The sequence below is a fragment of the Gigantopelta aegis genome, chromosome 9 (genome assembly GCF_016097555.1).
Source record: "Gigantopelta aegis isolate Gae_Host chromosome 9, Gae_host_genome, whole genome shotgun sequence".
In the NCBI taxonomy this organism is placed as follows: Eukaryota; Metazoa; Mollusca; class Gastropoda; order Neomphalida; family Peltospiridae; genus Gigantopelta; species Gigantopelta aegis.
The window spans coordinates 7784862-7797634 of NC_054707.1; the positions used below are offsets into that span (position 1 = coordinate 7784862).

Sequence of the window (12773 nt, forward strand, 5' to 3'; positions counted from 1 at the left end):
GCGTCTTTCATAAAAATGGCTAGCGATTTTCTTTGGAGCGAAAAGTTTTGGTTCCAAAATGGAGTGACATGGAAAGATTTAGAGAGTCACGATCCAAATGTGTACTACCCCAAAGTCAATGACATCAATCTATCGTTTATTGTTGGCTTGATTTTTATTGTAATCCGATACACCAACGAAAGGTAGGATTTGATTTTGAGGCAGTCGCCGCTTTTAAAGTTTTTTGTGTTTATGTTACGTAACCGGTAACCGTAATGAGTTACTATGGCCATGCATTGACTGGTCACTTAGTATAATTTGTGTTTTTTCAGTTCCAGTGTAAGCTGAATTATTGCCACTTCAAATATTTGGTTTTACTTTAACAGGATTGTATTCGTATTGCACTGAATCAGTATTGAATTACTGCATTGTCACTTTTAGCTGGGTAGGCCTTCCCACCAGGTCAGTGTCAAGGTATATACTCATAATGACTAAGGTTGATTATACAACATTCCAACACTTTCATTTTGGTTCAGTACACAATAAATAATATTAACTATAGTCCTTCCTACAGGGAATGTCATTTTCATACTATGTAATTTAGTATACTCTCACCCTGTTGAGTCGTTGTCTCTATTAAGTCATGCCAGTTGGGAGTTTACCCCTTTTTAAAGTAATATACAACCTACCGCTTGTTTACGTTCCAAGTCTTAAAGTAAGATGTGTAGACAGTCAAATAGCTAAGAAATTTTAAGTACATCCAATTATTTGCTACAGTTTACCTTAAAAATTTGTTTTTATACACAGGAAGCAAAATAGGTTAAAATCACATGACCCGTATACCAATTAAAACATTTGTAGTTTTCGTAATTTATGGCGATCATTCCCAAAATATATATCGAAGTGTCATCTGCATGTGCATGTTTATTTTTACGTATTAATGAGTGACGTCAGTAAAAATGTGAGGTCACACGTCAATAATTTTTCCATGCAAGCAAATAAGGGCGCTAAAATTTGAAAACGTAAACTAAGATGTAGATCAATACAGTTTTACATTAAAAATATGGTTATTACTACAATATGTATAGTGAGTATTATATTTGAATAAATATTTTTAAAATATTTAGATAAAAAATACAATTAGAAATAACCAAAACTATTTAAAAAACAAAAATGAAGTTTATTCTACCTTATCTTACAAGCAATATTTTAAAACCATGCAGCAACCTGCTGACGGCTAAATCAATATTTGTTTTCATAAAAACAGTTCCTTTTTATTGATTTCTTCAAGACATAAATTCAACCAAGCAAATTGCAGCTATATACTTTGTTCTTATGACGTTTTTCGCTTCTGTACTTGAAAATAGTAAATAACACAAGTCAATAGTTGTTGTTTTTGTTTAGTGAGCGGGGGTAGACCGATTGTAAGCATGTGTGTACTTTTGATTGCATCAGATATATGTAGATTTTTCTGCATTGTTGGTTCAAGTAACAATTAAAAAATTTCTTCGACTAATAATTATAATAAAATTACAAAGCAGTTTTAAAATATACTGATACAATTATTAAGTACCTCGACTCACCAGTTATTTATTTCAGAGCCGATTAAAAAACATTCTAAATTGCACACAAAAATAGTTACTAAGTATATTTTTGTTATAAATTCCAAAACACTTTCACTTTTCTTCCGACGTCAAACTAAACTGAAATTAATTACAAAACAAACAAACATTTTTGTAGGAGGACTAGGTGAAACTTAAAAGTGAATAATGTCACGTTTGCATGACTGTAACCTACAGGTACAGTAGCAAAATAAGGATGAATTGTGTCAGGATTTTTGCCAGAGGGTAAAACTGGTATGCATGGCGCCATACCCAAAATGTTTTGCAGATTTATTATTTTTAAGTTAACCTTTTGACAAACTTAATGACTCTTATCATTACTGTATGCAGGGTTTCACATGATGCAGGAATCATGCGTATTTGACGCAACATTTACCTAAAATACTCCTTTATAAAATCTATGTGCATCATGGTTGATGCAAAATATATCCGATGTCAATCAATTTTACGTTCATTTTTTTTTAATACATAAAAACCTAACAACTAATTCAATTCAATTTCAATTCAATTTATTGCATAGTACCAAACAAACTGGTGTCAGCAAACAGATAGAAAAATATAAAAAAACAAACAAAAACGAGGTTCAATACGAAAATAGCTGAGCAGTTTAACTGGTTCCCAACTTTAACTATCAGTAAGTTTAATGTAACTTAAGTGTTAAAACCAGTGTGGCTCATGTAGTATGCCAGTAACTTTGTCTAAATTTAGATCATTGCGACAGTGTCGAATACGTGGTCTTTATACGAATATCAGTCACGAGATTGTTGTGTGGGTTTTTTCCCCCACTGTCAATCGTTTTAACATTAATTTTTTTTTTTTTTAAACACCTAAAAACCTAACGACTACGAAGTTTCAGCCCCTGTCAACTGTGGTTGCATTCAGCAAATATTCATTTCCATAGAGCCATACCCAAAAAAAAAACCCGGCAGAAACATTGACTGTGTGTATTTTGTGTGGGTGTGAGAGAGAGATGGATAGATTGAGAGAAGGAGAGAAGGAGAGAGGGTGGAAGCCAGTACCCTAAATTATATTTTGTTGCCTTATTATTCTTATGTACACCTGTCACGTTTTACCCTTGGCATATGTTGTTTCAATTGTAAACAAGGGGTTGGGAATAAAAAAATTAAATAAAAAAAAAAATAATAAACTGGTTCATGATGTTTCCATTTTCAGGCATTTTGAAAACTTTCATTACAAAATTGCTTTTGGAATTGTTTTATTAGAAGACAACAAATTATGTATTTGGTTGTGTTTGAAGAAAATATTGTTATTTCATTTTTATTATTCACCGTTTCATACAACCCCCAGGGTTGAAATTTAACAATATGGCTAAGGGTGACTAAGAATTTTACAGAGATAGTCCATTGGGCAACCCTCGATTTTAGCGTATGGTACCGGTTGAAAAGGAAACGCACTGAAACTGAATCGAATGTGACAAAACACACCGCGTCTGTGCTGTTGGGAACCACAGATTTGGCAGCAGATGACATAGAACATGTTCTGTATTTTCACAACTCCAGACTGACCAGATTCAGCCTCAGCTTCTGCAACTTTCGTCCAGGGTTTTCTAAAAATAAAGCTCAAGATGTATTGCAGATACTGCATTTTTTTCTTTTTTTTAACCTTTTAAGTCGTCAGCTTTTTGGAATGGACTGTATATGCCATAATTATCTAGTAGACATGCTTTTTGATATTATTCAATGTTATGGTAAAAATGAATCTTATTTAATTAGCTTTATTATTCTGTTTTATAGTTTTAACTCACACTAACATGAGCGCATGCACCCATATAAAAATAACGAAAGGAATTTCCCATTACTACAGGGATTATTACAATGGTCAGTTAATTGATTGTCGTTATTGGTATTGGTTTAATTTTTTAAGCGGTTTGCATGAAATAAGAAGAGATCAGATCTAAAGTCTTGACACCAAGACTTGCATAGTGACATAACCACCTCAAGATTACTGTAATGAGTAATAATCTTAATCAAAAAATCTTATTGGAGTTGGTATTGGTTTAAAACTTAATGATATGTTTTTATATGAATTTTAACTTTATTCATTATGAAGTTACATGCCAATTCATTGGTTTCCCTTTGACACAAATGAACTATAGTATATACGGTAAGCACATGGTTATCATTCAACAAAGAACATTCTAGTTTTGATTTTAGCTGTGCGGTTAATTTTCAATTGATAATTGTAGGGCTGGTTGAATTTGAGAAGGGCCAGTAAGATTTTTCTTCAGCTGGCTCTGTTGACGACCATGATTTTTATGTTAATTTTAAACCCTGGGCATTAGGGGTGCAATGGTATGGTCAAAACCGTATTGCCATAGGTACCACAAACCGTATTATAGTTGACATTATTTAAATTTAATGTTTATGGGGTTTTTTTTATGAAAGCAGAAGGGGTAAAATCCAATTGTGTACATTTAACATAATGAAATAAATAATAAAAGAAAAGAATACAAAATATGAATTTTAACTCATATATGTACAACGTATATAAAATAGTGTCCAGAAAATTAATAATAGACGACACTGTTGGGACGTTTGACCGCTTGAGCTAGCACATGTTTAGACTAAACAATTAATAATGTCATCACTGACTGGATGAATTTCCCCATGTTTTGTCCAGACAAAAATCATTTTAAAAACCCCATAATTACAATGATAAATATTCCACAAACTAGATGGTCACCTATATTGACTTAGATACTATCTCCCAGGACAAAAAGCATGTAATTTTTCACCTGCTGCCATTTTGTGTCATCGCTAATCAATAAAATGCTAGGTTTTTTGTTTGTTTGCCTATTTCCCATCTAATAAGATACAAGGAAACAATAATGTGTAAAAATCGTGATACACAAAACTGTACCGTGGTTTGTATCGAACTGATGAAACGTCGCTATATACCAGTTTATCATTGCAGCACTACTGGGCACCAAGCATATTTCCTCTATAATTATGACTATATTTCAATTCAGTTATTTTTTAGTGGGTCATTAGTCTGAGTATGCGGTCTTTGAAGAGCTAGACAGACAGTTGGACAAGTCTATCAAAATTGTTCAAACTGTGCCTACAACACATAGAATTTTTCACTAGTCCACCAGACAAAATGTTATCCATTTTGAAATCAACTTGTCCACCAATATTTTCATTACACGGTCAAGTAACTGATTTGTTTTATTCGAGTACAAGGATGATGTTTTTGTTTGCTTATAATGAAACTGCATTGAATATTTTGACTTTTCCACTGCCTAGTCTGAACAACCATTGAGGTAAAACAAAATTTGTCCCAGCAGATTTTTATTTGTCAGGACAAACGGACAAGTGCTTATTTCAAACTCTGACGCAGAAGATCAAAGATCCCCACTCTAGTAATTTATTACAACAATAATCCTATGTTTGACATTAAATACTGTTACACTAATTAATTATTGGTTCCTTGATACAAATGTTTTAACATTCATACATGTTTACAATTACTAATAATATACAAACTACAGGAAGAACCCATTTTACTGCTTCGGTTAAATCCAGCAACTTTTTTAATTACCTACACCAATGTGGGCTGGTGTATATAAAAGATCCTTTGTTACTAATGGTACAAAGTAGTGAGTTTCCTCTCTAAGACTATATATCAAAATTGCCAAATGTTTGACATCAATTTGTATCCAATAGTCGATAAATGTGCTCTAGCAGTGTTGTTAAACAAAGCAAACTTGAATTGTTTTTAGATCCCACCCCTTCAAGTCCCTGTGCATGTTGAAAACTACTAATGCCAAGCAGACCTAATACAGTAAAACCTCTCAAAACCAGACCCTCTGTAAACCAGAATTCCCTCAAAACCGGACATTTTTCATTGTCCCTTTTTAAATATCTGTACAGAAGAGAACCTCTCTAAAGCGGATACTTCTTAAAACTGGACATTTTACTTGGTCCCAAGGGTGTCCGATTTAGAGAAGTTTCACTGTACATATATATGTACTATGTACAGTGTGTACAGTGATATCAACGAAACAATGTTGATGTTACGTCAAACTGTTTGGTTTTTTGGACAAGTGATATGTCACTAGCTTTGACTAGTGCCCTACAGTTGATAATTTCCATTATCCCAGACTATAAGTTCACTAGCTAGGACCAAGTACTAGAGGATATGTGAAACGCTGTTAGAATGGGAAAATCCCCATGTCCTCGGATACATGTAGGAATCATTCATTGTGAGACTTCCCCCACTAACAAAAGGTACTGTCACTATTCTACAGTCTGCCCTGGCAATGTAAGGCGGAAGTTACTTTATGACTTTTTACAATCGATCCCATCATTGTTGTGTTACGAACTGTGTAAGTTTGTACCTGGTGCCTTCACATTGCTTTTGTCTTTCGCTGTCATGACTTAGCAATCAATATCCTGTCTTTTTAATGTATTGTTCGGCTGGAAAGTAAAATTTCCTCATGTGTGGTCATTGATTTGTACGACTCCTCTATTAGTTAATTATGTCAAATTGCACTGCAGCTGGATATTTTTATCACCAGAGATGTGCATTCAGTATTTCAAATGATTTTATTTCCTTTTTTGTTGTAAAGATTATTTGCATACATGAACAGGAATGGCTGCAGCATTTTTCTAACGACCTGATACGCAGTCAGTTTAAGATCTATATCCAACAGTGGGCCCATTGAATTATTTCTCATTCCAGCCAGTGCACCACGACTGGTATATCAAAGGCCATGGTATGTTCTATCCTGTCTGTGGGATGGTGCATATAAAAGATCCTTTGCTACTAATGGAAAGGTTTTCTCTCTAGAACTGTACATCAAAATTACCTCTTTTTTTCAAAATACACTAGCATGCATTATATAGGTGATTTTCATGGTAATTTGAATCCTGGGGGAGGGTATGTTCAATGTCAACATTCACCCAATGGCTCTGCATCTGATGTAGACATGTATATACAGGGTTTTGCCAGGGTACCCTAAAATCTTGGAAATTAATGGATACATTTTTGAAATATTTAGATAAATAATAGTAAGAGATAATATAAAATTTGTCAAAGCGTATAAAATGTAGTGTCCAATTTGAAAACATTTCAAACTAATAACTACTTACAAATGTAGTTGAGACGTTATTATATGGTCTGTTTTGCTTGTATTACCTGACCTAGATTTATTTTCTGGCACAAAGTAGGTTTATTTTGGCAAATGTATTGATAGTTTGCTAACACAGGGCTTCTAGAATTTTTACAAAATCCACTAACCATGGGATCAGTGATTAAAAAAATTTACTAGCCACGATTGAAAATTCACTAGCCCTACTTTACCGTATACAATTTTACTAATAGTAATAATCAGATATATTACCTAAAGAGGGAGATAGAGATTAAAAAAACTCAAATTGGGGGGGTGGGGTTGTGGGCAGGATATTCATATTTACAAAATAGACTTAAATGCAGCATTTGCATCACCTTTGTTTTTTCCACTAGCCGTCGGGTATGGCAATAGTAGTTATTTACTAGCCCAACATTGAATATCACTAGATATGGGAGTGGGGCTATCATAATCTACAAGCCCTGTAACATTTACCCCAGCACCCCAATATGCACATGCAAATAGGCCTTAAGTTTTGTTTAGGACTGGTGTTAAAAAAATGAGTCTACTATATATACCAGGATGATGATAAATGTGTGAAATACACCAGGCCCTAATCTAGAATTAAAAAAATAGAAGTGACTTCTCCCTTCCCAGAAGAAAGGAGAGACCTTTGATAAAAAAGAAAAAAAAAGAAGCCTTATCAGTTACATTTCAGTTAATACATGTATGTATTTTAAAAACAAATGTTATATACTCTATAGATGTTTTCATATGTGTATGTTTTTTATTACTGCTGTACTATATATATATATATATATATATATATATATATATATATATATATATATAATGTATATAATTCATATTATAAGTATAGAATTATTTTTCACAGCATAACTATAATTACCCATATAACATCACTTACAGTACGGTACCATATTTGTTTCTAGGGTGACATATTTTGACTTTTTTTTAACTAAGTAAATAAATAAAATAAAAGTTATGTCTAGTGGTGAGAATGGCACCTGACAACTTGATCCAGTTTTCTTATTTACTTGAGGTGAAATCAAATAAGCAGCTACTGCCTTGAGCTGTTCATCTATCACACTGGCACATTAATAGCAGTAATGGTGTTGGCTTTCACCCACTGACATCCATGTGATACATTCAACACAAAGCCCAGTCTGGATAGCCTATTTGCACATGTAATCAAAGTTAAAACTTGACTCAAAAATCAAGGTGGCCACCAGGGCCATTTTAAAACAATTTTTTATCAACCGTTTTTAAATTAAACTATATGTAGTATAGGCTACATGTGGTACTCAAATAATTGCCGTAAAGTTTTCACAATCTACAGTGCAAGCTTCTTCACCTATCTGTAAATTCCATTAAGATTCTATAAGTATAAGGCTATACCATTATAAAGGCAGGCTTTCTGCCAGAAAATATTTTGAGGCTTCCTAATAAAAACAAAACAGACCATATATGCCCAGTCTAGATGACTATAGGTTAGAAACGTTTTGAAATGGGACATTTGTCTTTTGTGCATTTAACAAATTTTAAACAGCAGTTTGAATTACCTTGTTATAATTTTATCCAAATATTTTTTTTAATGCATGTAGTAGGGTATATAATTTTTTTTGCACAATTTTACCCTCGATTCCCTCAGACAGAAACCATGAAAGACAACTATTTTAAAGACGGGGAAATATTATTTTATATTAAAATTAATTCATGATACTACATGTACATGTACACTGTATGTGTAGTGCTAAACCAAATAACAGTGACAGTGACAGTGTTTGTTGTCCAAAAAACAAAATAATAATAAAAATATCTGCGCAATAAATATATGCAATTTTATTTTATCTAGATACTAGTACTGTGTCATGTAGTCTTGTTGTGGTAAAGAGTTGTACATATTCAGAAATCATTTCAAGTTATTTTAATCTAATTACAGCTTAACATTCCATTGATTTTGTGATGAAATGTTATGAGGTTAGCGTGTATGTAAGTAATTTGGGCTTGCTTATTTTGGACCTACTTATTTTTTAAATTATTTATCGCCTCGGTTTTGATGCAATTTAAAGTTGTGATAGTGTTTGTAACCACATATGTTAACATTGTAGCCTTTGGGATTTTTATTGCATATCGTTATCTTGTGGTTGGAAATGGCCAATCATTGTAGCATATCTGTTCTGACCAAACGGCAAATCTTTAACCCAACTAGAAGGAGGATATTTTGTCAGTTGTCTGATATTTATCACATAAAAATACCATTTCTTTTCTCTTCTTTGAATTCCTCTTTCAATGTCATTCACTATCCACCTCAGCATCCTAGTCCTATCTCTCCAAATGAGACAGGTGCTTGTCTCCTGTGGTTATCCATGCCATTTCCCATCAGCTTTCATTTGTGGGCTAAGGCTTAGTCTGACCGCTTGAGAAAGTGGTCAGTGGTTACTTGTGGTATTGTTAAGAGGCACTTGTAGATTTGTCCTCTCTGGCACTGGTATCATAGCAAGAAAACATACACACACAAGACACACAGCCCCCCCCCCCCCCACACACACACACACACACACACACACAAAACACACATCCACACAAACTACGAGAGAGAGACAGACAGACGCAGAGAGAGAGAGAGAGCGCGAGGGAGGGAGGCAGACAGACAGACAGACGCACACTCTAAAAGTAACACACTAACACCCACTAATACACAAGGTACTGAGCTGAAAATGTGTGTATAGTTTATTATGTATTGTTACAGAACTAGTTTGATTTTCATGGTGATTTGCCCATTTTTGACAGTTATGGGCTTCGAACTTGGGAGATATGAAAATTAGTTTTCCAGACTTTTTTTTTCTACAGTGCCTTAAGATATTGACTCATTGAGTTGAAATTTTGTGTATTGCTTTATCATATAAAATTACTGATCAAGACTGACTTTCATGGCAATTTACCCATTTTTCACAGAGACTTACGGCCCTTGAATTTAGGAGATAGATATTTTTGTTGGTCCCGGTGGGGGACATTTATTGCTTTAGCTGTACTGTCAGAATGCTTGTTTGGTATAGACAATACAATGACTGCGGTCACACTTTTGTGGATTATAAATATTCATTTTCATTCATTTCATTTCAGCTTATTTTCGTGCTTATATCCAATTGTTCAAGCACGCTGTCCTGGGCACACACCTTAGTTATCTGGGTTGTCTCTCCAGGACAGTGGGTTAGTTGTTAATTGTTAGTGGTTAGTGAGAGAGAAGAGGGTGTAGTGCCCTTAACCTACCCATTGAGTTGTTAAAACTCGCTCTGGGTGGGAGCCAGTACCGTACTGCGAACCCTGTACCTACCAGCCTTATGTCCGATGGCTTAACCATGATGCAACCGAGGCTGACAATTACAAATAAAGACAGTTCTGACCAAATAATACATTTTGCATTAGTAAAACATTTCTATGAATGTTGTAACACATTTTGTTGTTTTCAATATGAACTGTTTTTATGTCAGCTGGTACTGTTATGTTTAAACATAAAATATATCTTGGTTTAGTATTTTTCATGTTCCAAGGAAAGATACACATTTTTCTAAAATTAGTGGTCACCCAATGGACCTAAATTAAACATTTTGTAGACTTTACCCTTGGCGAATATACATGTAGGTCACCTCTGGCAAATGGGAAATTGTCAGTTTTCAACCCTGTTATGTAATTTAATTGGTGATCAGTTATTACACATTACACTGTCAGCACTTGTTGAGCTAGGAATATGGACATGTGTTGAATCACAACTCTATGATACCACTTAACTGTGTGCCCAGAATAAAGTGTTTTGGGTGTAGGACAAGTATAACTTGACACTTTTATATATGCTAGACAGATTTGTTTCAAATGACCCGATGCTTTGGCTGTCTAAAGAAAAACTACATGGTACATTAATACTGCTAGATGCATTCAAAGAAGTATCTGGGTAGGAAAAGCACATTTGGAATGGGACAGGCAAAAACAGAAAGGCACTTGTTATATATATACAGTTACTAGCATTTATGAATTGATTTTTTTTTTTTATATATATAGAAATGCCACAGACATTTAACACAGACACAAAGATTTAGTTTTTTTCCTTTTGGACATTACAACATGTATGATGATGATGATGAATGGTGAAGCCGCAGGATTTTATTTTGGTATGGGACTGCTTGACAGTGCTGTGCTCCACGCTTGCTGTCAGTTGAGCTATCTCAGTATCATTCGAGCCCGGGGTACATGGAACCTGCTTTGTATGCTGGGTAATCATCCCCCATGTGGGTCATACATTTGGGAGACACACCCATAATCGCACCCGTGAAGTGGGTGAAACTCAGTGAATGTGGTCTTACTCATTGAGTCTAGCAGTGCACTCACTCTGGGTTGGAGATGGTACTGGTATGAAAATTCCCTCATTGCAGCAGGTGGAATACGAACCCAAATACGAAGTCCAATTGGCATAACCACTTTGCCACTGAGGCCGACGTTTATGAATTAATATAGAACATACTAGTAGTATGTGTATGGTATACAGAATTGAATTACTGTTATTAGACTGTGTTGTGATTCTTAGAATGTTCTGCCAGTTTATACATAACTGACTTAACCTCCATTAAAAAAACCCAGTTGTCTGTTGTGAATTATTAATTACTCTTACTCCCCATCACAAAGTTTGTTTTGTTTAATGACACCACTAGAGCACATTGACTAATTATTCATTAGCTATTCGGTGTTTCTGCCAGAAAGAAATTTTTGGGTATGGTGCTGTTATTGAATGCAACCACAGTCAACAGGGGCTATGGGGGGGGGGGGGGGAGGCTCCTCCACAAAGAAAATGGGTTACATTTAGGGTTAGGCTTAAGAAAACCATATAATAATGTATAAAGAGTCATTAATTTTGTCAAAATGTTAACTTAAAAAATGGGGTATGGCGCAATACCCATTTTACCCTCTGGCAGAAACCCTGCTATTGGAAGTCAAACATAAATTGGTAATTCTGACAAGTAGTCATCAGAGGAAACCTGCTACATTTTTGCATTAGCAGCAAGGGATCTTTTATATGCACTTTTCCACAGACAGGAAAGCACACACCACGGCCTCTGACCAGTTGTGGTGCACTTGTTGGAACGTAAAAAATCCAGTCAGTTGAATGAATCCACTGAGGTGATTCGATCCTGCGAATACTCAACCGACTGAGCTAAATCCTGCCCTCTCCCCATCACTCCTCTGAGACTGGTTCAAGGAGAGTGATTTTTAGCTCCCCTTAGCACGTGCATTTGTATGGTATCAATATTATTGTAATATCTTACTCCCCATAAATTGACATACCAGGTAATCTAAGTTCTCTCAGTTTTGTGCACAGCAAGATCTGCACTTGTACATATAAAGTAGTTCTATATTAGTAGAAATTTTGACATCATAAATGATAGATTCATCAGGCATATGAATTTTTTTTTTGATTTTTTTTTTAATCCGATTTTAGCTCCTTTTTACTAATAATTTTTATAAAGTAGATTGGATTTTATCTGAAATGTTAAACAAACTAAGCTCTTTATTTTTAAAGTACATTAACTGTGTGGTAAAGAGCTTTCAAATTTTTAAAGATCGATGCATCTTTTATAAAAAATTTAGATGAGTTTCACATCCCTATGTAATAGGTATTTTTCATTCGGGGGTGTCGTTAAACATTCATTTATTCATTCCCTATGTAATAGTATCATGTATGGTGTATATTATCTCAACTTGTGTTTTCAGGTTTATAATTGTTCCACTTGGACGTTATCTGGGAATCAAAGACCGGAAAGCAGCAGTGGTCGCAGACATTCCAGCACTAGAGTCATGTTTCAAACTGACAAAAGGCAAACAGAAACTCACAGATGATGAGATGAAGGTTTGTGTGCCGTTCAGCATACGAGACAGGCAACTAAGGCACCATCCACAAGTATCAACTTGTTCCTAAGTGTACAAAGCACCAGCTAGGCAGAGGTGGGATGGGGTTAATGTCAGTTTACATTTTTCAAACAAATGTATGTTGACAAAAATATTCTTCA

The 12773-nt window shown here is 34.5% G+C and overlaps 1 protein-coding gene across 1 annotated transcript in view; it reads left to right on the forward strand.

Annotated features, from left to right (window-relative positions):
* The window catches only part of LOC121382164 (ceramide synthase 2-like), a 28906-nt gene continuing 16133 nt past the window's right edge, over positions 1–12773 (forward strand). Inside the window, exons 1-2 of the mRNA XM_041511675.1 lie at positions 1–182; positions 12478–12613. Of these exons, the coding sequence (XP_041367609.1) occupies positions 16–182; positions 12478–12613 (303 nt within the window). The 5' untranslated portion in view covers positions 1–15. The remainder of the gene's footprint in view (positions 183–12477; positions 12614–12773) is intronic.